The sequence below is a fragment of the Pseudophryne corroboree genome, chromosome 1, assembly GCF_028390025.1.
Source record: "Pseudophryne corroboree isolate aPseCor3 chromosome 1, aPseCor3.hap2, whole genome shotgun sequence".
In the NCBI taxonomy this organism is placed as follows: domain Eukaryota; kingdom Metazoa; phylum Chordata; class Amphibia; order Anura; family Myobatrachidae; genus Pseudophryne; species Pseudophryne corroboree.
The window spans coordinates 818,467,561-818,491,591 of NC_086444.1; the positions used below are offsets into that span (position 1 = coordinate 818,467,561).

The following is a 24,031-nucleotide window of genomic DNA, read 5'->3' on the forward strand; positions in this document are numbered from 1 at the left end:
TTCCAACCTAAACCTGTCGGAAACTGCCGTCTTTGCGACAAGACTGTAGGTTCCGAAAGGGTATTGAATACACCCCATAGTCAAAATCGAAAGAAAATATCTCACTGTGTGTACACACCTTTAGGCAGCTTGTGATACCGTTTTGATCCTGATGCTCCCTGCAGTATCGTAAGGCTAGATAGACTGTGCAGGCAAGTCAATCTTGACGATCTAGTGTACTATTTAGTACAATGTATAGTCAAAATCGTACATAGACAAAATCGAAAGTACAGATAGTACAGATTTTAAGGGACTTTGACCATCCCTCTACCAGCTGCTGCTGACGGCGCACTTGTTTAAAAATGTATACATCTGTAGGAGAGACAGTGTATGGTCCAGCAGAGAGGGGGTTTTCCCTCCGCTTTACACGATAATTATGACTTGCTTCTTTTCCTCTTTAATGTTAAAGTTGTTAGAATGGTTTGTTCAGACTGTCTTAAGTAATGTGTGGTTTTTGTTTTTTTTTCCTCCGTCACTTAGCATGTACTGGCCACTGTTTGTGCTTTTTTTCTACATATTGGCACCTATTCCATACTGCATAGCAAAGCGAGCTGTAGATGAGACGGATGCTGCAAGTAATGCATGCAAGGAACTGGCAATATTCCTCACAACCGGCATAGTTGTCTCGGCATTTGGACTGCCTGTTGTGCTTGCCCGAGCGCATGTGGTGAGTCATTGCTTTTACTGTCAAATATGTGGTTTAGGTATTTTTTTTTTTTTTGGCATCCCTTTATTCGATATATGTATGAGCAATATGTTATAGGCAAAAAAGAACCCATAAATAGTAGAATGAGAGTGACTAGCCAATATAAAGACAAGGATAATAAAATCACAAAATTGCTATTAAACCTGGTGGTAGATTTAATAAAGCTTCTAAAAATGAAAGTGGTTGTGTTGCCTATAGCAACCAATCAAATTATGTATCATTTTGTGGGGTGCAATATGGTTATGAGAGCTAGAATCTCATTGCTTGCTCTGGCCCTTCATTTTTTGAAGCCTTAGTAAATCTACCCCTTGGTTTGCATGAGTCATGGAGCTTTCAATATACAGTGAACATGGCCTAATAGAAAAATGTAAAAAAAAAAAAAAATATACATATACTGCTCAAAAAATAAAGGGAACACTTGAACAACACAATGTAACTCCAAGTCAATCACACTTCTGTGAAATCAAACTGTCCACTTAGGAAGCAGCACTGATTGACAATCAATTTCACATGCTGTTGTGCAAATGGAATAGACAACAGGTGGAAATTGTAGGCAATTAGCAAGACACTCCCAGTAAAGGAGGAGTTCTGCAGGTGATGACCACAGACCACTTCTCAGCTCCTATGCTTTCTGGCTGATGTTTTGGTCACTTTTGAAAGCTGGCGGTGCTTTCACTCTAGTGGTAGCGTGAGGCGGAGTCTACAACCCACACAAGTGGCTCAGGTAGTGCAGCTCATCCAGGATGGCACAGCAATGCGAGCTGTGGCAAGAAGGTTTGCGGTGTCTGTCAGCGTAGTGTCCAGAGCGTGGAGACGGTACCAGGAGACAGGCCAGTACATCAGGAGACGTGGAGGAGGCCGTAGGAGGGCAACAACCCAGCAGCAGGACCGCTACCACCTCCTTTGTGCAAAGAGGAACAGGAGGAGCACTGCCAGAGCCCTGCAAAATGACCTCGAGCAAGCCACAAATGTGCATGTGTCTACTCAAACGATCAGAAACAGACTCCATGAGGGTGGTATGAGGGCCCGACGTCCACAGGTGGGGGTTGTGCTTACAGCCCAACACCGTGCAGGACGTTTGGCATTTGCCAGAGAACACCAAGATTGGCAAATTCGCCACTGGCGCCCTGTGCTCTTCACAGATGAAAGCAGGTTCTCACTGAGCACATGTGACAGACGTGACAGAGTCTGAAGACGCCAAGGAGAACGTTCTGCTGCCTGCAACATCCTCCAGCATGACCAGTTTGGCAGTGGGTCAGTAATGGTGTGGGGTGGCATTTCTTTGGGGGGCCGCACAGCCCTCCATGTGCTCGCCAGAGGTAGCCTGACTGCCATTAGGTACCGAGATGAGATCCTCAGACCCCTTGTGAGACCATATGCTGGTGCGGTTGGCCCTGGGTTCCTCCTAATGCAAGACAATGCTAGACCTCGTGGCTGGAGTGTGTCAGCAGTTCCTGCAAGACGAAGGCATTGATGCTATGGACTGGCCCGCCCGTTCCCCAGACCTGAATCCAATTGAGCACATCTGGGACATCATGTCTCGCTCCATCCACCAACGCCACGTTGCACCACAGACTGTCTAGGAGTTGGCGGATGCTTTAGTCCAGGTCTGGGAGGAGATCCCTCGGGAAACCATCTGCCACCTCATCAGGAGCATGCCCAGGCGTTGTAGGGAGGTCATACAGGCACGTGGAGACCACACACACTACTGAGCCTCATTTTGACTTGTTTTAAGGACATTACATCAAAGTTGGATCAGCCTGTAGTGTGTGTTTCCACTTTAATTTTGAGTGTGACTCCAAATCCAGACCTCCATGGGTTAATAAATTTGATTTCCATTGATAATTTTTGTGTGATTTTGTTGTCAGCACATTCAACTATGTAAAGAACAAAGTATTTAATAAGAATACTTCTTTCATTCAGATCTAGGATGTGTTATTTTAGTGTTCCCTTTACTTTTTTGAGCAGTGTATATATGTATATGTATGTATATATGTATGTATATATGTATATGTATATATGTATGTATATATGTATATACGTATGTATATATGTATATACATGTATGTGTATGTATATATGTATATACATACATATATACATATATACACATATATATGTATATATGTATATACATGTATATATGTATATACATGTATATACATGTATATACATGTATATACATGTATATATGTATATACATGTATATATGTGTATATACATGTATATACATGTATATACGTATATACATGTATATACGTGTGTATGTATGCATGTGTATGTATATATATATATATATATATACACACACACACACACACACACACACACACACACACACACACACACACACACACACACACACACACATACACATACACATACACATACACACGCGCGCGCCCGGTATCCACTACGGACTACGAGAAAAGGAATTACCGGTAGGTATTAAATTCCTATTTCTCTGACGTCCTAGTGGATGCTGGGACTCCGTAAGGACCATGGGGATATAGCGGCTCCGCAGGAGACGGGGCACAAAATAAAAGCTTAAGGATCAGGTGGTGTGCACTGGCTCCTCCCCCTATGACCCTCCTCCAAGCCTCAGTTAGATTTTTGTGCCCGGCCGAGAAGGGTGCAATCTAGGTGGCTCTCCTGAGCTGCTTAGAATAAAAGTTTAGTTAGGTTTTTTTATTTTCAGTGAGTCCTGCTGGCAACAGGCTCACTGCATCGTGGGACTAAGGGGAGAAGAAACGGACTCACCTGAGTGCAGAGTGGATCGGGTTTCTTAGGCTACTGGACACTAGCTCCAGAGGGACGATCACAGGTTCAGCCTGGATGGGTCACCGGAGCCGCGCCGCCGTCCCCCTTACAGAGCCAGAAGAGACGAAGAGGTCCGGTGAAATCGGCGGCAGAAGACATCCTGTCTTCAGACTAAGGTAGCGCACAGCACCGCAGCTGTGCACCATTGCTCTCAGCACACTTCACACTCCGGTCACTGAGGGTGCAGGGCGCTGGGGGGGAGCGCCCTGAGACGCAATATAACAGAATACCTTAGGTGGCAAAACAGAATACATCACATATAGCTCCTGGGCTATATGGATGTATTTTAATCCCCTGCCATTTTACACAAAAAAGCGGGAGATAAGGACGTCGTGAAGGGGCGGAGCCTATCTCCTCAGCACACAAGCGCCATTTTCCCTCACAGCTCCGCTGGAAGGACGGCTCCCTGACTCTCCCCTGCAGTCCTGCTTCAGAATCAGGGTAAAAAAGAGAAGGGGGGGCATTGTTGGCAGCAAATAACAATAATTAACAGCAGCTATAAGGGAATAACACTTATATAAGGTTATCCCTGTATATATATATATAGCGCTGGGTGTGTGCTGGCAGACTCTCCCTCTGTCTCTCCAAAGGGCTAAGTGGGGTCCTGTCCTCTATCAGAGCATTCCCGTTGTGTGTGTGTGCTGTGTGTCGGTACGCGTGTGTCGACATGTATGAGGAGGAAAATTATGTGGAGGCGGAGCAGTTGCCTGCGTTGGTGATGTCACCCCCTAGGGAGTCGACACCTGACTGGATGATTGTATTTAAACAATTAAGTGATAATGTCAGCAATTTGCAAAAAACTGTTGACGACATGAGACAGCCGGCAAATCAGTTAGTGCCTGTCCAGGCGTCTCAGACACCGTCAGGGGCGCTAAAACGCCCGTTACCTCAGTGGGTCGACACAGACCCTGACACAGATACTGAGTCTAGTGTCGACGGTGACGAGACAAACGTAATGTCCAGTAGGGCCACACGTTACATGATCACGGCAATGAAAGAGGCATTGAACCTTTCTGACACTACAAGTACCACAAAGAAGGGTATTATGTGGGGTGAGAAAAAACTACCAATATTTTTTCCTGAGTCAGAGGAAAATAAATGAGGTGTGTGAAAAAGCGTGGGTTTCTCCCGATAAAAAACAGCTAATTTCTAAAAAATTATTAGCATTATATCCTTTCCCGCCAGAGGTTAGGGCGCGTTGGGAAACACCCCGTAGGGTAGATAAGGCGCTCACACGTTTATCTAAACAAGTAGCGTTACCGTCTCCTGATACGGCTACCCTCAAAGAACCAGCTGATAGAAGGCTGGAAAATATCCTAAAAAGTATATACACACATACTGGTGTTATACTGCGACCAGCAATCGCCTCAGCCTGGATGTGCAGTGCTGGAGTCGCATGGTCGGATTCCCTGACTGAGAATATTGATACCCTGGATAGGGACAATATTTTGTTAACTATAAGAACATTTAAAGGATGCATTATTATATATGCGTGATGCACAGAGGGATATTTGCACCCTGGCATCAAGAGTAAGTGCTATGTCCATCTCTGCCAGAAGAGCGTTGTGGACGCGACAGTGGTCAGGGGATGCGGATTCCAAACGGCACATGGAAGTATTGCCGTATAAAGGGGAGGAGTTATTTGGGGCTGGTCTATCGGACCTGGTGGCAACGGCTGGAAAATCCACCTTTTTACCCCAGGTCACTCCACATCAGCAGAAAAAGACACCGTCTTTTCAATCTCAGTCCTTTCGTTCCCATAAGTACAAGCGAGCAAAAGGCCACTCCTTTCTGCCCCGGGGCAGAGGAAGAGGAAAAAGACTGCACCATGCAGCCGCTTCCCAAGAGCAGAAGCCCTCCCCTGCTTCTGCCAAGTCTTCAGCATGACGCTGGGGCTTTACAAGCAGACTCAGATATGGTGGGGGCCCGTCTCAAAAATTTCAACGCGCAGTGGGCTCACTCGCAAGTGGATCCCTGGATTCTACAGGTAGTATCGCAGGGGTACAAACTGGAATTCGAGGCGTTTCCCCCTCATCGTTTCCTGAAGTCTGCTTTACCAAAGTCTCCCTCCGACAGGGAGGCAGTTCTAGAAGCCATTCACAAGCTGTATTCCCAGCAGGTGATAATCAAGGTACCCCTCCTGCAACAAGGAAAGGGGTATTATTCCACGCTGTTTGTGGTACCGAAGCCGGACGGCTCGGTGAGACCAATTTTAAATCTGAAATCCTTGAACACTTACATAAAAAGGTTCAAATTCAAGATGGAGTCACTCAGAGCAGTGATAGCGAACCTGGAAGAAGGGGACTATATGGTGTCTCTGGACATCAAAGATGCTTATCTCCACGTCCCGATATACCCTTCTCACCAAGGGTACCTCAGGTTTGTAGTACAAAACTGTCATCAGTTTCAGACGCTGCCGTTTGGATTGTCCACGGCACCTCGGGTCTTTACCAAGGTAATGGCCGAAATGATGATTCTTCTACGAAGAAAAGGCATTTCAATTATCCCTTACTTGGACGATCTCCTAATAAGGGCAAGATCCAGGGAACAGTTAGAAGTCGGAGTAGCACTATCTCAGGTAGTGTTACGTCAGCACGGGTGGATTCTAAATATTCCAAAATCGCAGCTGATTCCAACGACACGTCTACTGTTCCTAGGAATGATTCTGGACACAGTCCAGAAGAAGGTGTTTCTCCCGGAGGAGAAGGCCAGGGAGTTATCCGAGCTAGTCAGGAACCTCCTAAAACCAGGACAGGTCTCAGTGCATCAGTGCACGAGGGTCCTGGGGAAAATGGTGGCTTCTTACGAAGCGATTCCATTCGGAAGATTCCATGCAAGAACATTTCAGTGGGATCTACTGGACAAATGGTCCGGATCGCATCTGCAGATGCATCAGCGGATAACCCTGTCGCCAAGGACAAGGGTATCTCTCCTGTGGTGGCTGCAGAGTGCTCATCTACTAGAGGGCCGCAGATTTGGCATTCAGGATTGGATCCTGGTAACCACGGATGCCAGCCTGAGAGGCTGGGGAGCAGTCACACAGGGAAGGAATTTCCAGGGCCTGTGGTCAAGCTTGGAAACGTCTCTTCATATAAACATTCTGGAACTAAGGGCCATTTACAATGCCCTAAGTCAAGCAAAACCTCTGCTTCAGGGTCAGGCGGTGTTGATCCAATCGGACAACATCACGTCAGTCGCCCACGTAAACAGACAGGGCGGCACGAGAAGCAGGAGGGCAATGGCAGAAGCTGCAAGGATTCTTCGCTGGGCGGAAAATCATGTGATAGCACTGTCAGCAGTATTCATTCCGGGAGTGGACAACTGGGAAGCAGACTTCCTCAGCAGACACGACCTTCACCCGGGAGAGTGGGGACTTCACCCAGAAGTCTTCCACCTGATTGTAAACCGTTGGGAAAAACCAAAGGTGGACATGATGGCGTCACGTCTAAACAAAAAACTGGACAGATATTGCGCCAGGTCAAGGGACCCTCAGGCAATAGCAGTGGACGCTCTGGTAACGCCGTGGGTGTACCAGTCAGTGTATGTGTTCCCTCCTCTGCCTCTCATACCAAAAGTACTGAGAATCATAAGAAGGAGAGGAGTAAGAACTATACTCGTGGTTCCGGATTGGCCAAGACGGACTTGGTACCCGGAACTTCAAGAGATGCTCACGGACGAACCGTGGCCTCTACCTCTAAGAAAGGACCTGCTACTGCAGGGGCCTTGTCTGTTCCAAGACTTACCGCGGCTGCGTTTGACGGCATGGCGGTTGAACGCCGGATCCTGAGGGAAAAAGGCATTCCAGAAGAAGTCATCCCTACTCTGGTCAAAGCCAGGAAGGACGTAACCGCAAAACAGTATCACCGCATTTGGCGTAAATATGTTGCGTGGTGTGAGGCCAAGAAGGCCCCTACAGAGGAATTTCAACTGGGTCGTTTCCTTCATTTCCTGCAAACAGGACTGTCTATGGGCCTAAAATTAGGGTCCATTAAGGTTCAAATTTCGGCCCTGTCGATTTTCTTCCAGAAAGAACTGGCTTCAGTACCTGAAGTTCAGACATTTGTAAAAGGGGTGCTGCACATACAGGCTCCTTTTGTGCCTCCAGTGGCACCTTGGGATCTCAATGTGGTGTTGAGTTTTCTAAAGTCACATTGGTTTGAACCACTTTCCACTGTGGACTTAAAATATCTCACATGGAAGGTGTCGATGCTGTTAGCCTTGGCTTCAGCCAGGCGTGTGTCAGAATTGGCGGCTTTATCATATAAAAGCCCTTACTTGATATTTCATTCTGACAGGGCGGAATTGAGGACTCGTCCTCAATTTCTACCTAAGGTGGTTTCTGCATTTCACATGAACCAACCTATTGTGGTACCTGCGGCTACCAGGGACTTAGAGGACTCTAAGTTGCTTGACGTTGTCAGGGCCTTGAAAATATATGTTTCCAGGACGGCTGGAGTCAGAAAATCTGACTCGCTGTTTATCCTGTATGCACCCAACAAGCTGGGTGCTCCTGCTTCTAAGCAGACGATTGCTCGTTGGATTTGTAGTACAATTCAGCTTGCACATTCTGTGGCAGGATTGCCACAGCCAAAATCAGTAAAAGCCCATTCCACAAGGAAGGTGGGCTCATCTTGGGCGGCTGCCCGAGGGGTCTCGGCTTTACAACTTTGCCGAGCAGCTACTTGGTCAGGGGCAAACACGTTTGCTAAATTCTACAAATTTGATACCCTGGCTGAGGAGGACCTGGAGTTCTCTCATTCGGTGCTGCAGAGTCATCCGCACTCTCCCGCCCGTTTGGGAGCTTTGGTATAATCCCCATGGTCCTTACGGAGTCCCAGCATCCACTAGGACGTCAGAGAAAATAAGATTTTACTTACCGATAAATCTATTTCTCGTAGTCCGTAGTGGATGCTGGGCGCCCATCCCTAGTGCGGATTGTCTGCAATACTTGTATATAGTTATTGTTACAAAAATTCGGGTTATTATTGTTGTGAGCCATCTTTTCAGAGGCTCCTCTGCGTTTATCATACTGTTAACTGGGTTCAGATCACAAGTTGTACGGTGTGATTGGTGTGGCTGGTATGAGTCTTACCCGGGATTCAATATCCTTATTATGTACGCTCGTCCGGGCACAGTATCCTAACTGAGGCTTGGAGGAGGGTCATAGGGGGAGGAGCCAGTGCACACCACCTGATCCTTAAGCTTTTATTTTGTGCCCTGTCTCCTGCGGAGCCGCTATATCCCCATGGTCCTTACGGAGTCCCAGCATCCACTACGGACTACGAGAAATAGATTTATCGGTAAGTAAAATCTTATTTTTCTCTTACGTCCTAGTGGATACTGGGGAACTGTACTTTAGTACCGTGGGGAAGTACCAAAGCTCCCAAAACGGGTGGGAGAGTGCTGAGACCCCTGCAAAATTGCTTGACCAACCTGAAGATCCTCTTTGGCCAAGGTGTAGAACATATAGAATTTTACAAACTTGTTCGAAACAGACCAAGTAGCTGCTCTGCACAACCGTAAAGCCGAAACACCCCGAGCAGCCGCCCAGGAAGAACCCACCAACCTTGTCGAGTGGGCCTGAATAGACGTTGGCAAAGGCAGAGCCGCCGAAGTATAGGCCTGTTGAATGGTCAACCTGAGCTAACGAACAATAGATTGCTTAGAAGCCGGCCAACCAATTTTGGTGGCGTCATAAAGGATAAACAGCGAGTCAGATTTCCAATGACGAGCGGTCCGTTTGACATAAATCTACAGAACCCTCACCACATCCAAGGACTCTGGGCCTACTGAAGCATCAGCCAACACCGGAACACGTGAAAGGCTGACGCCACTTTAGGCAAAAACTGAGGTCGGGTCCTGAGCTCAGCCCTATCTTAATGAAAAATCAAGTACGGGCTCTTGCAGGATAAGGCCCCCAATTCAGAAACCAGTCTTGCAGACGCCAATGCCAGTAACTTGACAGTCTTCCAAGTGAGAAATTTCAATGCCACCTCCTGTAGGGGTTCAAACCAGTCCGATTTGAAGAAAGGACAAAACCACATTTAGATCCCACAGAGCTGTGGGAGGGACGAAGGGTGGCTGCGTATGAACGACTCCTTTCAGGAAAGTCTGCACCTCTGGAAACAGTGCAAGTTGTTTCTGGAAGAAAATAGAGATAGCCGAAATCTGTACTTTGATGGAGCCCAACCATAGGCCCATATCCACACCTGCTTGCAGAAAAAGCAGAAAACGACCAATCCGAAATTCCACGGGAGAAACTTTTTTTTTTTTTTTTTTCCTCACACCAAGAAACCTATTTTCTTCCTGATACGGTGGTAGTGTTTCGATGTAACCACCTTCTGGGCCTGTACCATAGTGGCAATAACCTTGGAAGGAAGATTATTTCTGGTTAGAATCTCCCTCTCAACTTCCAAGCCGTCAAATGTAGCCGCAGTAAGTCAGATGATCTTTTAGCAGCAGCAGAGGCCAGGGTTCCTCCAGAGACATTGTCAGGAGGTCTGCGTACCAGGCCCGTCAAGGCCAATCTGGGGCAATTACAATTGCCCGTACACTTTCCGTTTTGAGTCTTTTTAGAACTTTTGGAATGAGCGGGATTGGAGGAAACTGGTAAACTGGTAAGCCCATGGGGTCATCAGCGCATCCACTGCCACAGCTTGCACATTCCTTGTTCTGGAACAGTAACTGCATAGCTTCTTGTTGAGACGAGAAGCCATCAGGTCTACCTGCGGACACCACCACCGGAGAACCAATTGTTTAGACACCTGAGGATGAGGGGCCCATTTCCCCGGATGGTGGTCGTGCCTGCTTAGGAAGTCCGCCTCCCAGTTGTCCACTCCTGGAATGAATATGGCTGAGAAGGCCCTTGCGTTGGCCTCCACCCAGAGGAGTATCTTTGACACTTCTCACATTGCTGCTCTGCTTCTTGTTCCTCCCTGTCCGTTTATGTACGCCACCGCCATGGCGTTGTCCGACTGAACCTGGATGGCTTGACCCTAGAGAAGGTAGGACGCCTGAAGAAGGACATTGTATATCGCCCTGCATTCCAGGGCATTGATCGGTAGTACAGATTCCTGACTCGTCCACCGTCCCTGGAACTTCGCTCCTTGAGTCACAGCCCCCCAACCCCGGAGGCTGGCATCCGATGTCAGTAGAATCCACAACTGGGTACTGAAACTCCGGCCTTCCACCGGGTGAAAAATCTTGTAGCCACCAGGACAGAGAAATCCATGCTTTTGGAGACCAGGTCAGCGTCTGATGTATGTGCAGGTGAGACCCTGACCATTTGTCCAGCAAATCCAGCTGAAAAGGCCTGACATGAAACCTGCCGTATGGGACTGCCTCGTATGCTGCCACCATCTTGCCCAGCAAGCATATACAAAGATGTATTGAGACCTTACAGAGTCTGAGGTCTGAGCGCACCATATCTTGGAGAGTTTAAGCCCTCTCCATAGGGAGAAACACCTTCTGAGACACCGTATCCAGTATCATCCCCAGGAACTGAAGATGCTGGGATGGCTCCAAGTGAGATTTTCGAAAATTTAGGATACATCCATGATAATTCAGCAGATGAGTCGTCAGGTCGATGCTTTGCAGCAGATGTTCCCTGGACACTGCTTTTATCAGGAGATCGTCCAAGTAGGGGACAGTGTTGACCCCCAGTTTGCGCAGTTGTAGCATCATCTCCACCATGACCTTGGTGAAGACCCTTGGAGCTGTGGAGTGACCAAAGGGTAAGGCCTGAAGCTGGAAGTGACTGTCTAAGATGGCGAACCTGAGGTAAGACTGGTGAGGAGGCCACATAGGGATTTGCAGGTAAACATCCGTCACGTCTAGGGAAACTAGAAATTCTCCTTCCTCCAGACCGGACACCACTGCCCGCAGGGATTCCATATTGAATTTGAATACCCACAGAAAAGGGTTCAAAGCTTTCAGATTTAATATGGGCTGTACCGAACCGTCCGGTTTTGGTACAACAAAAAGACTGAAGTAAAACCCCCTGTTGCGTAACGGAGGAGAAACTGGTACCACTACTCCCGTCGGTAAAAGTTTTTGAATGGCTTCTTGCATGGTAACTCTTGCTGCGGGTAAAGCTGGTAAGGCTTGACCTGAAAAATCTATGAGGAGGGATTGTTTGAAATTCCAGCCGGTATCTCTGAGAAATGAGGTCCCTCACCCAAGGATCCCTGCAGGACTGTGCCCACACCTGGGCAAAGTGCTGAAGGAGAGCACCTACCGGAAAGTTGCCCTGTTGTTGGGGCCAACCGTCACGCAGAAGGCTTTGTGGCAGAGGTACTGGGGTTTTGGTCCAAGGAAGCTGCAGCCGCAGGTTTTCGGGACTTACCACGAGATCCTCTAGGAGTATTGGAGGCTCCTCGGCCTCTGCCTCTGAACCTTGCCACACGAAAGGACTGCAAGGAGGGACCTGAGTAAGAGCGTCTAGCACAGGCATGTCCAAACTGCGAACTGCAGCCCTCCAGCTATTAAACTAAATATCCCAGCATGCCCTGACAGTTTTGCTGTCCGAGAATACTAAAGCTGTGTCAGGGCATGCCGGGATGTGTAGTTTCTCAACAGTTGGAGGGCCGCAGTTTGGACATGCCTGGTCTAGCAGGTGGGGCGGCCAACGGCAGATAGGTAGACTTACCCGCCATTGCTTGAGAAATCCATTTATTCAACTCGTCTCCAAACAAAGCATCACCTGTAAAGGGAAGATTTTCTACCCCTTTTTTTGGAATCTGCATCCGCTGACCATTGACGTAACCACAGAGCCCTGCGCGCCGAAACCCGCCATAGCAGTAGTACGCCCATTTATCTGACACAATTCCTTTTACGGCTTCACTCACAAAGTTGGCAGCATCCTGTATATGTTGCAGCAGAGTAATGATCTCATCCTGGGGTAGGGAGTCAAATCCATTAACATTATCCGACCACTTGACCACTGCCCTTGAAATCCAACCACAAACTATTGTGGGACGTTGTGCGAAACCCGCTGCCGTATATATTGCTTTGAGAGTGGTCTCAATTTTACTGTCAGCTGGGTCTTTCTGGGATATTGCCCAAGGTACTGGTAGTACCAATTTTGTTGACAGTCTAGACACAGACGTTATCGACTGACGGGGGGGGGGGGGGGGGAGGGGGGTTCCCATACCTTCCTGTCCTCAGCCGGTAGGGGAAAGGAGGATAACAACCTCTGAGGGGTTTTGAATTTTTTTGTCAGGGTTCACCCATGCCTCCCTTGCCAGGAAGTTTAATTCCTTTGACACAGGAAATGTGGCTGATTTAGGTTTTACGTGAAAGTACAATTCTTCATCTGGTTCTGCCTCCTTATCGGTATGTTAAGAACCTCCCTCCCTCAGCATAAATTTGGGCCTCTACCCCGGGGGACAGAGAGCTGTCCTCCTCCATATCATCTGTATCATCCAAATCAGGCAGGTCAGAATCAGACTGTAGCACTTGTGGAAGTGAGCGTTTTATGTGAAACCAACAGAGGGGGCTGAGAAGCCTTTCTGTTATCTGCAGCTTTAGCAATACAATGAACAGACTGTCTTAACACCTGTCTCTGCTTCCTAGTAGCAGCCAGTTCTGAATTAACATTATGAATCCATGCTCTTAAATGTATCTAACCAGCCAGGTGCCTGTGAACTGCTTTCCCGTGGGGATGATGAACACTGTTCACACATGAGGGACCCCCCAGAAGAAGGGGTAGAATTACAAGCAGTACACAACTTTGTCAGCAGACATAATATTACAGTGACAGTGTAGGGAAACCCACTGAATACCTCCACACACACTAGGGAGCCCCTGGAGTGACATCCAGAAAATGGAGACCAGCACACAAACACAGCAGCGCAGTGTATTGGTGTGTAAATGGACCACACTACCTATGTGATGCGCTCCCCCCCCCACACACCCCCCTGCTATGAACCCCTGGTACCAGTACAGAGTCTGTGACAGCCTGGGTCCATGAAGGAGCAGCGTGCATGCAGCCTTGTGATCCGCAGTAGCAGGAAATGGCGCCTTTCCCGCCTCTGGTCCCACTCTCCGGGAAACCCCGCCCCCATTAGGGTGCGCGGTCCCTTTAAATTTATACTGGCTGTGTCAATGTTAATATTAGGAACATAAATTTTTTTTGACAGATGCTGAGCACCCCGTGTAGTTATATACTCCTCTAAGCCAGTGTGGTCGGCTGTGGGCACCGCAGCTCGTGGCCGCCACACGACATGCCACCAAACTGCACCGGGGACTGGCTAACCGGTACCCCGGTATTAACACTCACCGCACCTGCGGCTCTTCGGTATCTGTTAGAAGGTGGCGGCTTGCTGCTGGCGTGTGCACACATTGGGGCAGATGTATTAAGCCTGGAGAAGTGATAAAGCAGTAATAAGTGGAAGGTGATAACGCACCAGCCAATCATTACAGGCTTGAAAAAAGACAGTTAGGAGCTGATTGGCTGGTGCGTTATCACCGGGTACACACTAGACGACATTATGAATTGTATGGCTAATTCTGATAGATCGGAACGACCTATCATTAAAATTGTCCAGTGTGTATGTACTACATTATTAACAATGCACCCCTATCGTTCATCGCTGCTGGCATCTGCAAGTGTGTATGCACATGCCAATGCCGGGACCCGCTGCCGCTGATATCACCAGGTATACCCTATTGGTATTCACCCTATTCAAAAGCAGAGCTGTTATTTCTCCTAAGCGAAAAATTTAGCAGGAGGCAAAAACATGTGGGTCGGCAAATCCATGTGTTTTCGCGCCCGCAAAAACTCGGCTGTTCAATTTTGAGGCATTTTTCGCCAGTGCCTTTTTACAAAAGAAATGTGAGAAGGCATTGGCAAAAATGCCTTAAAAAACAGGCAAAAACAGCCCGCAGTTGAATACGCAGGGGGGTGAATTTTATAGCTCTGAAAGTGTCGGCGCTAATTGCATACCCCCCTAAGTCCGTTTGGGACAGGGCAGTATCTTGTCCACATGCCAGCTAAAGCCAATGAACGAAGGGAATGGTACTAATATTTATACTCTCAGCTCTTACAATGGTCTGTTACATTTGATCAAAACAATGATGACTTTGGAAGCAGTTGTCTTATAGCTAGTCAGCCTGTATGTTCATCTGATGTCGTCTTAAACCTCTAACGAGATATTAACTGAGCAAGTAATTGTGGTCTAAAGGTCAGCCTAGCAGCATCGTTTGTTCTAATTATTGTGTGTGCTTCACAAAGCAAATGTGATTAGCCGTAGTAGCTGCAATGAACAAACGTTCACATGTTCCTCTCAAGTGGGAAATTTTAGTAAAGCTTGTACTATGGTCAGACCAGTTTTTGTCATTAGAATTAGGATACTTTACTGATACATGTACAAGAACCACCAACATTTGTAACTGTCCAGTGAAGTTGTATTATGTCTGCTTGTGGTTTCATAAGTTTTGCCTATTTTCTGAAATTGTTTTACTTTGTATTAGTAAAGTTTTCTGTTTGCCAAGCTATTTTGTTTTTATGCATATTTTCTTGTGTACAGCTGCAAAATCTGACTCACAAACTGAAGATGTGTGACAATGGGAAAAAAAATGTTATTTTTATTTTTTGTGTTCACAGATTCTTTGGGGGTCATGCGCACTGGTTCTCACTGGAAACGCGGTCATCTTCTCTACCATTTTAGGCTTCTTCCTAGTATTTGGAAGCAATGATGACTTCAGTTGGCAGCAGTGGTGAGGTACAATGCAGAACTGCTCTCTGCAGGCAGCCATGACTGACGCCAGCCAGCCATTAGATAAGACAGAGCTCAGAAAGAACTGTAGCGTCACTCTGGAACTAGCATGTGGACTCTTGCCACATTGTTTAATTCATGCTTTTGCCATGGATGTGCAGCATAGCTTGCCAGAACATTGCTTTAACCAAGAAAAAATTAGTACTTCCTTGGTGTAATTAAGATGTTCATTTGTATTCATTATTTTTGTGAAGGTTTTTTTTTTTTCCTTTTTTTTTGTTAGAATAACTTTCTTTATTATAAGTGGTTCTTGTTAATACATAATTTTTACAACATTGTTTTTTTTTTTCCCTTCTTTATAATGGATTTTTTTATTTTTTTCATTCCTTGCATGAAGTGAAGTCTTGAATCAAATGAGAAATGCCACAAAATGCACTTTTTTATTTTAGTTGGTTAAATGTAGATATTTGTATTTTCTTAGTTTTTATGTGTTTTATACATTTTCGCATCCCATACGTATGACTCACTGAGATGTATTTATTTGGGGTTTTTTGTCCACTTTAGATGCTCCTTTTGTTGATGGCGTAAAACTAATTTTTTGCATATTCTGTAAAGAAAAGGCTAAACGCCAGCACTGATTAGCTGTGTGTCCCAAAGCACATGTACAATAATAAATCGAGATTTTGGTGAAACTTGAGAAGAATGAACTGTAAGACAGCTGCATAACCATAAATATGCAGTAACACTCAACTGACCTGTACACTAAGATACAGAAAACGTGTTTTTACTCTGATTTTATTGGTAGTTTTGCTAACTACTGGCATGTTAAATGTTTACATTGTTAGTCTGGTTCATCAACATCTATATTTTATGTTTCTATTTATGCAGTGAAACTGTAGCTAATGAGTCTTGGGTACAGATATTTTTCATATTTATCGTAAGGGGTAGGGCGGGCTGGCGGTTTGCAACCCAAAATTCATTAAAGCAGAGGGGGTGTGGTATGGAATGTAGATAGTAACTGGGTCGACAGTGTCTAGGTTGACCACTGTTGGTCGACAGTAACTAGGTCGGCAGGGTCTCTAGGTTGATAGGGTCTTTAGGTCGACATGGCCTAGGTCGACAGGTGAAAAGGTCGACATGAGTTTTTATGGGGGAGGTTTGTTTTCTTCGTAGAGTGACCAGGAACCCTAATTAGTGCACCGTATCCCCTCGCATGGCTCGCTTCGCTCACCATGCTTTGGGCAAGGTGCCTCGTTCCGCTACCGCTGCGCTTGGCACAGGTTACCGTTCCCAATTGTAGTCCACGTGGATCGTTAAGTATGAAAAAGTTCAAAAAAAATTGTGAAAAACTCATGTCGACCTTTTGACCTGTTGACCTAGAGACCGGATCCCAGCAGAGGCACTTCAAGATTGTAATACATTTTATGCACAACTAAACTTTTTTTTGTTATTTGTTGTCATGGTTTTAAAATATGACTTAAAAACCATGAAGACAAGTCCTCATGGTTTTAAATGCATTATGGGGTTTTTTTTCACTGACATTTTGACTATTTAGGTGATCAGTGCATATTTTTATTTTTTTGAATTCAATAAGTTTTTATTGATTTTTCCAGACAAACAAAAACATTGAGTACATAAATATGTACTACGTGTATACAGTTAAAAACCAGCGAATATTGTATGCAACAACAGACATACATAAAGTTGCAAACAGCTACAAGTTATACATAACGATTGTCGTGGTTTCTTTTCATTTGTTTATACAATATTGTTACATTAAGTGACCAGAAATCAATGCGGGGCAGAGACACGAGTCCCCTGATAGAGTGGAGATGATAACCACCTATCCCGTATCTTGTAAAATTTATCCGGGGCTTTCCTAGAAATATAAACAAACTTTTCATGGGACACAACTGAGTTCCATTTATTAATATCAGGGCCCGTAGTCGCCATCCATGAGCGTGCTATCAATACTTTGGCCAAAGCGCATAAGTTAAGAAAATATCTTCTAGAATGTGCATCCAATATCTCCTCATCTATAACCCCAAGGATACACACAAGGGGGGTTAACACGTCAAGGGGGATTCCCGTAGAGGTCACCAACCGTGTCACCGCCTGCCAAAAGTCCTGCACTACCGGGCAAGCACACGACAGATGCCAGAAGGTACCGTCCGGAGAGGCGCATTTCGGGCACCTAGAGTCACTCCGCCCCCCCTATGCTAACAAGACGGGTGGGAGTGATATAGACTCGGTGTAATATAAACAAATGTATCTGCTGAAAATGAGCCGAGGTGGTAGCAGTACGTGAGGTCCCCAAGGCCTCCTCCCAGATATCTAGGGTAACCGGTCCCAAATCAGCTTCCCATTTAGATTTAAGGTGTGAGAGACTGTCAGAGTGATGGGCACCGAGCAGAGCGGAGTAGAGACCAGAAATGGTCCTGGAGCCCGGAGTATCAGCCAGGAGCAGGTGAACCGGTGACTTCCGAAGGAGAGGTGGAGCAGTACTAAACTGAGACGCGCATGCGTGGCGAAGCTGAATATATCTATAATAATAGGATGTGGGTATATTAAACTCAAGCTGCAGTTGTCCAAAAGAAATAAATGTGCCCGAGGAGTACAAATTATTGAGGGAGCAAACACCCCAGCGTCCCCACACCGATCCCATTTGTAGGGACGTGAAATGAGTAAGAGCACGAGTGTGCATCAGTGGGGTGTCGGGATCCCATCCCTTTCCCCCCCCAACATAGAATGTACCTGCCTCAATACCATAATCGCTTGTGTCAAAGTCGGAAAAATATCATGCTACACGTAGCCATATATTCACCTCATGCGCTTGCCCGCTGCACGTGCACATTCTCTCCCGTGCGTGCGGATACTCGCAGCTGCGTGATGGCGCCTCCTCGGCCATGCGCTCGAGCGCGTGGTATGTGCATTTACGGTAGAGTTTGTGTGCGTCTAGCGGGCGACTCAAACGTTAAATAATAAAACCAAATAGTATGTTTTATAGATAATGTTCCCCTTAATAATGACTGTAAGTTTGTTTAATGTAACTGGTCGCTGGACAGAGAAATTCCTCTTTGCATGGTACGAAGGGTCAGACAGGGTTTGAGCAGTTGTGTTTGGTACCTAACTAAAGAACATTTTATTAGAAATAATCCGGTGCTGGTTAGGTAAAGATGAATCGCTCCTGCGTATAGTTATGTCTATTAGTAGTTTCTGGACATTTTACTATATTTGCGGTTCATTACCCATGCGGCGGGAATTCTCAGATTCCCTCCCACCTGAGCAGTTTGATATAGTCACAGCCCACCTGTTCAAACTAACCTATGACCTTTTGTTATGATGCAGGAGACATTCCTGTGTCCAATGAACAATGAGATTGTAGGTCCCTTTGTAGTATACTGTACGCAGTGTATATAAGGACAGCCAGCCTGGCCAGCTCAGGCTTCTCTCCACAAACGGTTTTCATCTTGACTAACTCGGAGCTGGTACCAGAGCTGCGCAGCGATCATTCCCCAGTGTGTGTAAGTTATTCTCTGTAACCATTCTAAATCTCTGTTTGTATTTGCCATATTCTCTCTCTCTGTTATTGTATAAGATTGTGACGATATTGTATATTTATGTGTAGTTAGCCTGCTTAGATATTGATGTTAGCCTGTAGTGTATGAATTGTTAACTGTTTTAACTTTTACATAGCTATATATTGTTAGTAAAGGTGTTGGAACCTTAGCAAGGTATTGTGTGTTTATAACAGGGGTGTCAAACTCAAATTCATCGGGGGCCGCATCAGCAGTTTGGTCCCCATCAAAGGGCCGGTTGTATCTGTAGGTCTATCCAAAATTTACCGCTCCACCTGCCTTATATGTGCCCAGCCATCTGCCCCCTTTTAAAGTGCCCAGCCATGTGCCCCCTTTTATAGTGCCCAGCCATGTGCCCCCTTTTATAGTGCACAGGTCCCCATTTTACACATTGCGGCAGGCACAGGTCCCCATTTTACACATTGCGGCAGGCACAGGTCCCCATTTTACACATAGCGGCAGGTACAGGTCCCCATTTTACACATTGTGGCAGGCACAGGTCCCCATTTTACACATAGCGGCAGGTACAGGTCCCCATTTTACACATTGTGGCAGGCACAGGTCCCCATTTTACACATTGTGGCAGGCACAGGTCCCCATTTTACACATAGCGGCAGGTACAGGTCCCCATTTTACACATTGTGGCAGGCACAGGTCCCCATTTTACACATAGCGGCAGGTACAGGTCCCCATTTTACACATTGTGGCAGGCACAGGTCCCCATTTTACACATTGTGGCAGGCACAGGTCCCCATTTTACACATAGCGGCAGGTACAGGTCCCCATTTTACACATTGTGGCAGGCACAGGTCCCCATTTTACACATAGCGGCAGGTACAGGTCCCCATTTTACACATTGTGGCAGGCACAGGTCCCCATTTTACACATTGTGGCAGGCACAGGTCCCCATTTTACACATAGCGGCAGGTACAGGTCCCCATTTTACACATTGTGGCAGGTGGTGGAAGGAGGGAGAGAGAGAGAAAGAGAGGAAGGGAGAGGGGCTGACTTACATTTGAAGCGGTTCTCGCCGCTCTTCAGCCGCCTCTCCCTCCTCGTCTGCGCGGCTCCCTTCTCCCTCCGACGGGGTTTCGTTGAATGACGCGTTTGCGCCGTGACGTCACGACGCAATCGCGTCATTCCGCGAAACCCCGCCCCCCCCGAGCTGGGCACTCGGGAGAAGGGGGTTTCATGGCGGCGGCACCGCGGGCCATCAGACGAGGTCTGGCGGGCCGGATTTGGCCCACGGGCCTTGTCTTTGACACCCCTGGTTTATAACATTGCTGAGAGTATTCAGAGTGTCTCAATCGCTCAAGAGGCTTTCATACAATAGAGGTTAATTAGCATTGCATTGTGCTCACATTACAAAACCAAGGTTTACAGTACAAACTCAATCTTTCACTGTGTTGCATACAAGGTTTACTGAGTGTCATCCCGTGAGCGTCTGCGCCGCTCGTGTTCTCCTCGTGGTCACGAGTGTACGCTACGGTAGTAGCGTAGCATTACGGTAGTCGGCCGCCTATAGCGTGCTCGACACCACGCGTTAAGTTGTGAGCGAGCGTGTCGCATGTGCGTCTCGACCACGGCTAAGCGTCTGCTACGCTAAGTGCGTACCCTTACGGTACCCCGTACGTCAATCACGTACTGAGTCTCTTACCCATTTTATAGTGAATGTAATAAGATAAATAGTTAGCTTTATCACTTGGTTAACCAACGGCATCTTAAGGAGTGCAACATTATCACAAAGTAGGAGCTGCAGGGGTGACAAATTGATTCCAGATGCTAGTAATACAGTAGAGATTAGTTAATCTCCAGTCGAGTCTGAGACCCAAGGGATTAGGTGGAATAACTGAGCCGCTAAGTAATAGAATCTAATTTTAGGAAGGGCCAGACCACCCGAGTCCCAAGGTCTAGTTAGAGTATCTAATTTAATCCGAGCTCTACGGTTGGACCATACCAGTGATGACAAGAGACCATCTATGATACCAAATAATCTCTGGGGGAGATAAACAGGGGAATGTTGGAGGACATACAGCATTTTTGGTAATACAACCATTTTAATGAGGTTTATCCTACCCGTGACAGTAAGTGGCAGTTTACTCCACACCCTAACACGAGACCGTAGATAGTCCATTAGTGGACGTATATTCAGATCAATAAATTGCGAGGACTGGTTGGTGATCCATACCCCCAAGTATTTAAAAGAGTCAACCCAGCGAAGCGGCAGGTCCCCGGGGGGGCAGGCAGGACAGGGGCCTCTAAGCGGAAGGACACAGGACTTGTCCCAATTAATGGACAAACCGGAGAATCCCCCAAAAGTGTCAATTACTTCCAAGATATGAGGCATAGTGGTAAAGTAATCGGATACAAACAACAGAATATCATCTGCATAAAGAGCAATTTTGTCTGTCCTACCGCCCAACCGGAAGCCCGCCACCCGTGAGGAGGATCTAACAATACAGGCCAAAGGCTCTATGGCCAAAGCAAATAGGATCGGGGACAACCCTGTCTCGTCCCTCTTTGTAGAGAGAAAGAGGAGGATATGTGACCGTTAACAGAAACCCGAGCCTTGGGTGCAGAGTAAAGCAGCTCAACCCATTTTTTTTAAAATAGGTCCAATACCAAATTGGTCCAATGTCCCAGCGCATATTTTTTTTTGACGGGTCGGAAAATCCGACCCTAATTGAATATACCCCTATGACTGTGTTTGTTTTTTGTTTTTAGTAGTGTTTTTTTTTTTTTTTTTTAACCATTATGTAAAGAAATGTGTGTAAGCACTCCATTGTTCTCCATTGTTCATTTATTCCCCTTTCACACTGCCAATGCCGGATCCCACACGGGAATTGGAAACTGGTCCTTCCTGGGTGGGATCCGGCATTGACAGCTGCTGCAGGCTTTCCCGACCCGGAAATATGCCGGGTGGGTTGCCATAGCAGCGGGGGGAGGCGGAGGTGGAGGCGGCGCTGGGAGATGAGCTCATCTCCGCGCCGCCTCTCCCTATCTAGTAAACGAGTCCCAGGTCGCATCGACCTGGGAGCCCGTTTACGCAGCCACTGACCTGGTATTCAACCCAGGTATAGCACTGCTTTATTCCCAGGTTGAATTGCCGGGTCAGGCGACCCGGGATTTCGGCTATGCCCCTTTCACACCGCATGCCGACCCGTGTCGACCCAGCAATATGCCGGGTCGATTACGGGTTATTTGTGCGGTGTGGAAGGGGTATTACATTCAACAGCCTACAAATCACCATTAACTTTTAGTCACACTGCAATAACTGCAGGAGGATATCCTATAGTACTGCTGTACCTTCTGTGCAACCATGGGAGTTGTAAAAATAAGCAGCTACATCTGAAAGTCTTGAAATTCCCAGGAAGAGAGAAGCCCTTCTTCTATAGCAGTTACTATTAATCTGTTCTTAATTTTTATTTACTTTACTATTTAACACGCACCAGGCCCACAATTCCCAAATAAACAACCATAAAAATAATATTTGATGTACTGTAATATACAAGAGATAATGGGCCAGTTGTAATGGTGAGTTGTATAAAGTGCTGAGATTTCATTGGTTTCCCTTGCTCTTGCCTCTTAAATTGCTAGTCTCTAAGCTAAATTAATAAAATCTCAGCATTTGACACTCTGTGCAATTACATTTATTTACTGTATGTAATATACCAATGTATGAATATCTGTTTTAGAAGGCTTCAACGTTGGGGCAGATTCAATTGTTTTGTCTAAAAATTCCCTCTAAACGGGACTTTTTAGATGTCCAAACAGACAGGGTTTAGCTGTCTAAAACGGCTAAACCTGTATAAACTCCCGTTTGGACGCTAAACATTTTTACTTGCACCTATGGAGGCTGCAAGAAAAAGTGTCCGCTGGGCAGCCATACTCCAGAAAAGTTGAATTGTTGCCAAAGTTGGACACCCTCTAGTGGCGACCGAGGCAATAATTGAATCAGCCCCATTGGGATTTTTCTAGAACATGTTTGGGAAGCGGCTAAATGATTCTACAGTTCTAAATGCAAGCTTTTTTTTTTTTTTTTTCTACTTTTTTTTCTACTTTTTTTTTTTTTCTTTTTACTCACAGATATAACTGGGATAGCAAACATCTCCTTGACTTAGGCAAATCACTCTTAAGATCCCATAGGGGAGTATTCAATTTCGACTAGTCGAAAAAACTGCACTTTCCACCCGTTTGGAGGTCGAATTCGCATTGAAAGGCCGTTCCGATTTTTCTACGTGACAAAAACCAGGTAGATGGGCGAATTTGCCGCCGATCCACGTGTTTTGTCAAATTTGCGTGCTTTTTCGGCAGTTTTTTTTTTTTTCCGGTCTGTGTTTAGCCCATGCCGATTCAACCAACAAATAAAAAAAGTCGAAAAGGCATGGCAAAAAAACTGTCAAACGCCCACTATTGAATGCCAAACGGTCGAATTAGTGCCGATTTTCTGACTGTCAGAAACTGCACAAATTGAATATCCCCTATAGCCTAAAATGCAGCTTGGTTTAACTTTAAATTGAGTTTTATAACTCACAAAATTGGTCACATAGTCATTTAATTAGATCATCTTATTTATGAAGATTATTCCTCATTTTTTTTAATTTTAAAGTTATTTTAACTTTTTTTTTTTTTTGTAATGTTTGGGTTTCTTAGTTATATCCCACTTCCTTTACTGGCATTGTGAAGGGCTCTCCCTGCAGCAGCGGGAGTTGTCTACGGATAATAATAAATTTCCTTAGCCAAGGAAGACTCTGGCATTCCCCTAGCTAAATGACTTGACAGTGTCCCTTAACCACTTGCCTCGCAAGGTCGCATCAGATGCAGCCATGCCGGCAAGTGCTTTATCTGACCTGGTCGCACAGGATGTGACCAGTCAGATAAACTGTGTTAGCAGCGGCAGGTAAGAGAAACTTCCCTCCGCTGCTGCTGTCAGAGGGGCCGTAAGGTCCCTCTGCCCCCCTGCACTCTCCCCCAGTGTTGCCCTGCTGACTATCACTGCAGGACCCCCAACCCAGCGGCTGCAGATAATGGCAGCCACTTGGAAAGGGTAAACTAACCTCCCCAAGCCACCCCCTGACCCCCCTTGTGTACCTGGCAGCTGTCCGGGCTCTAAAAACTAAAGGTGGGGGGGGGGGGGGGTGAATTAAAAAGAATGAATATATATTTATTAT

The 24,031-nt window shown here is 46.3% G+C and overlaps 1 protein-coding gene across 3 annotated transcripts in view; it reads left to right on the plus strand.

The window, feature by feature from the left end:
- The window catches only part of LEPROTL1 (leptin receptor overlapping transcript like 1), a 70,201-nt gene extending 54,227 nt beyond the window's left edge, over positions 1 to 15,974 (plus strand). For all 3 annotated transcript variants that reach the window (XM_063919473.1, XM_063919469.1, XM_063919476.1), the window contains 2 exons: positions 520 to 706; positions 15,171 to 15,974. In XM_063919473.1, the coding sequence (XP_063775543.1) occupies positions 520 to 706; positions 15,171 to 15,287 (304 nt within the window). In that variant the 3' untranslated portion in view covers positions 15,288 to 15,974. The remainder of the gene's footprint in view (positions 1 to 519; positions 707 to 15,170) is intronic.
- The last annotated feature ends 8,057 nt before the right edge of the window (positions 15,975 to 24,031 follow it).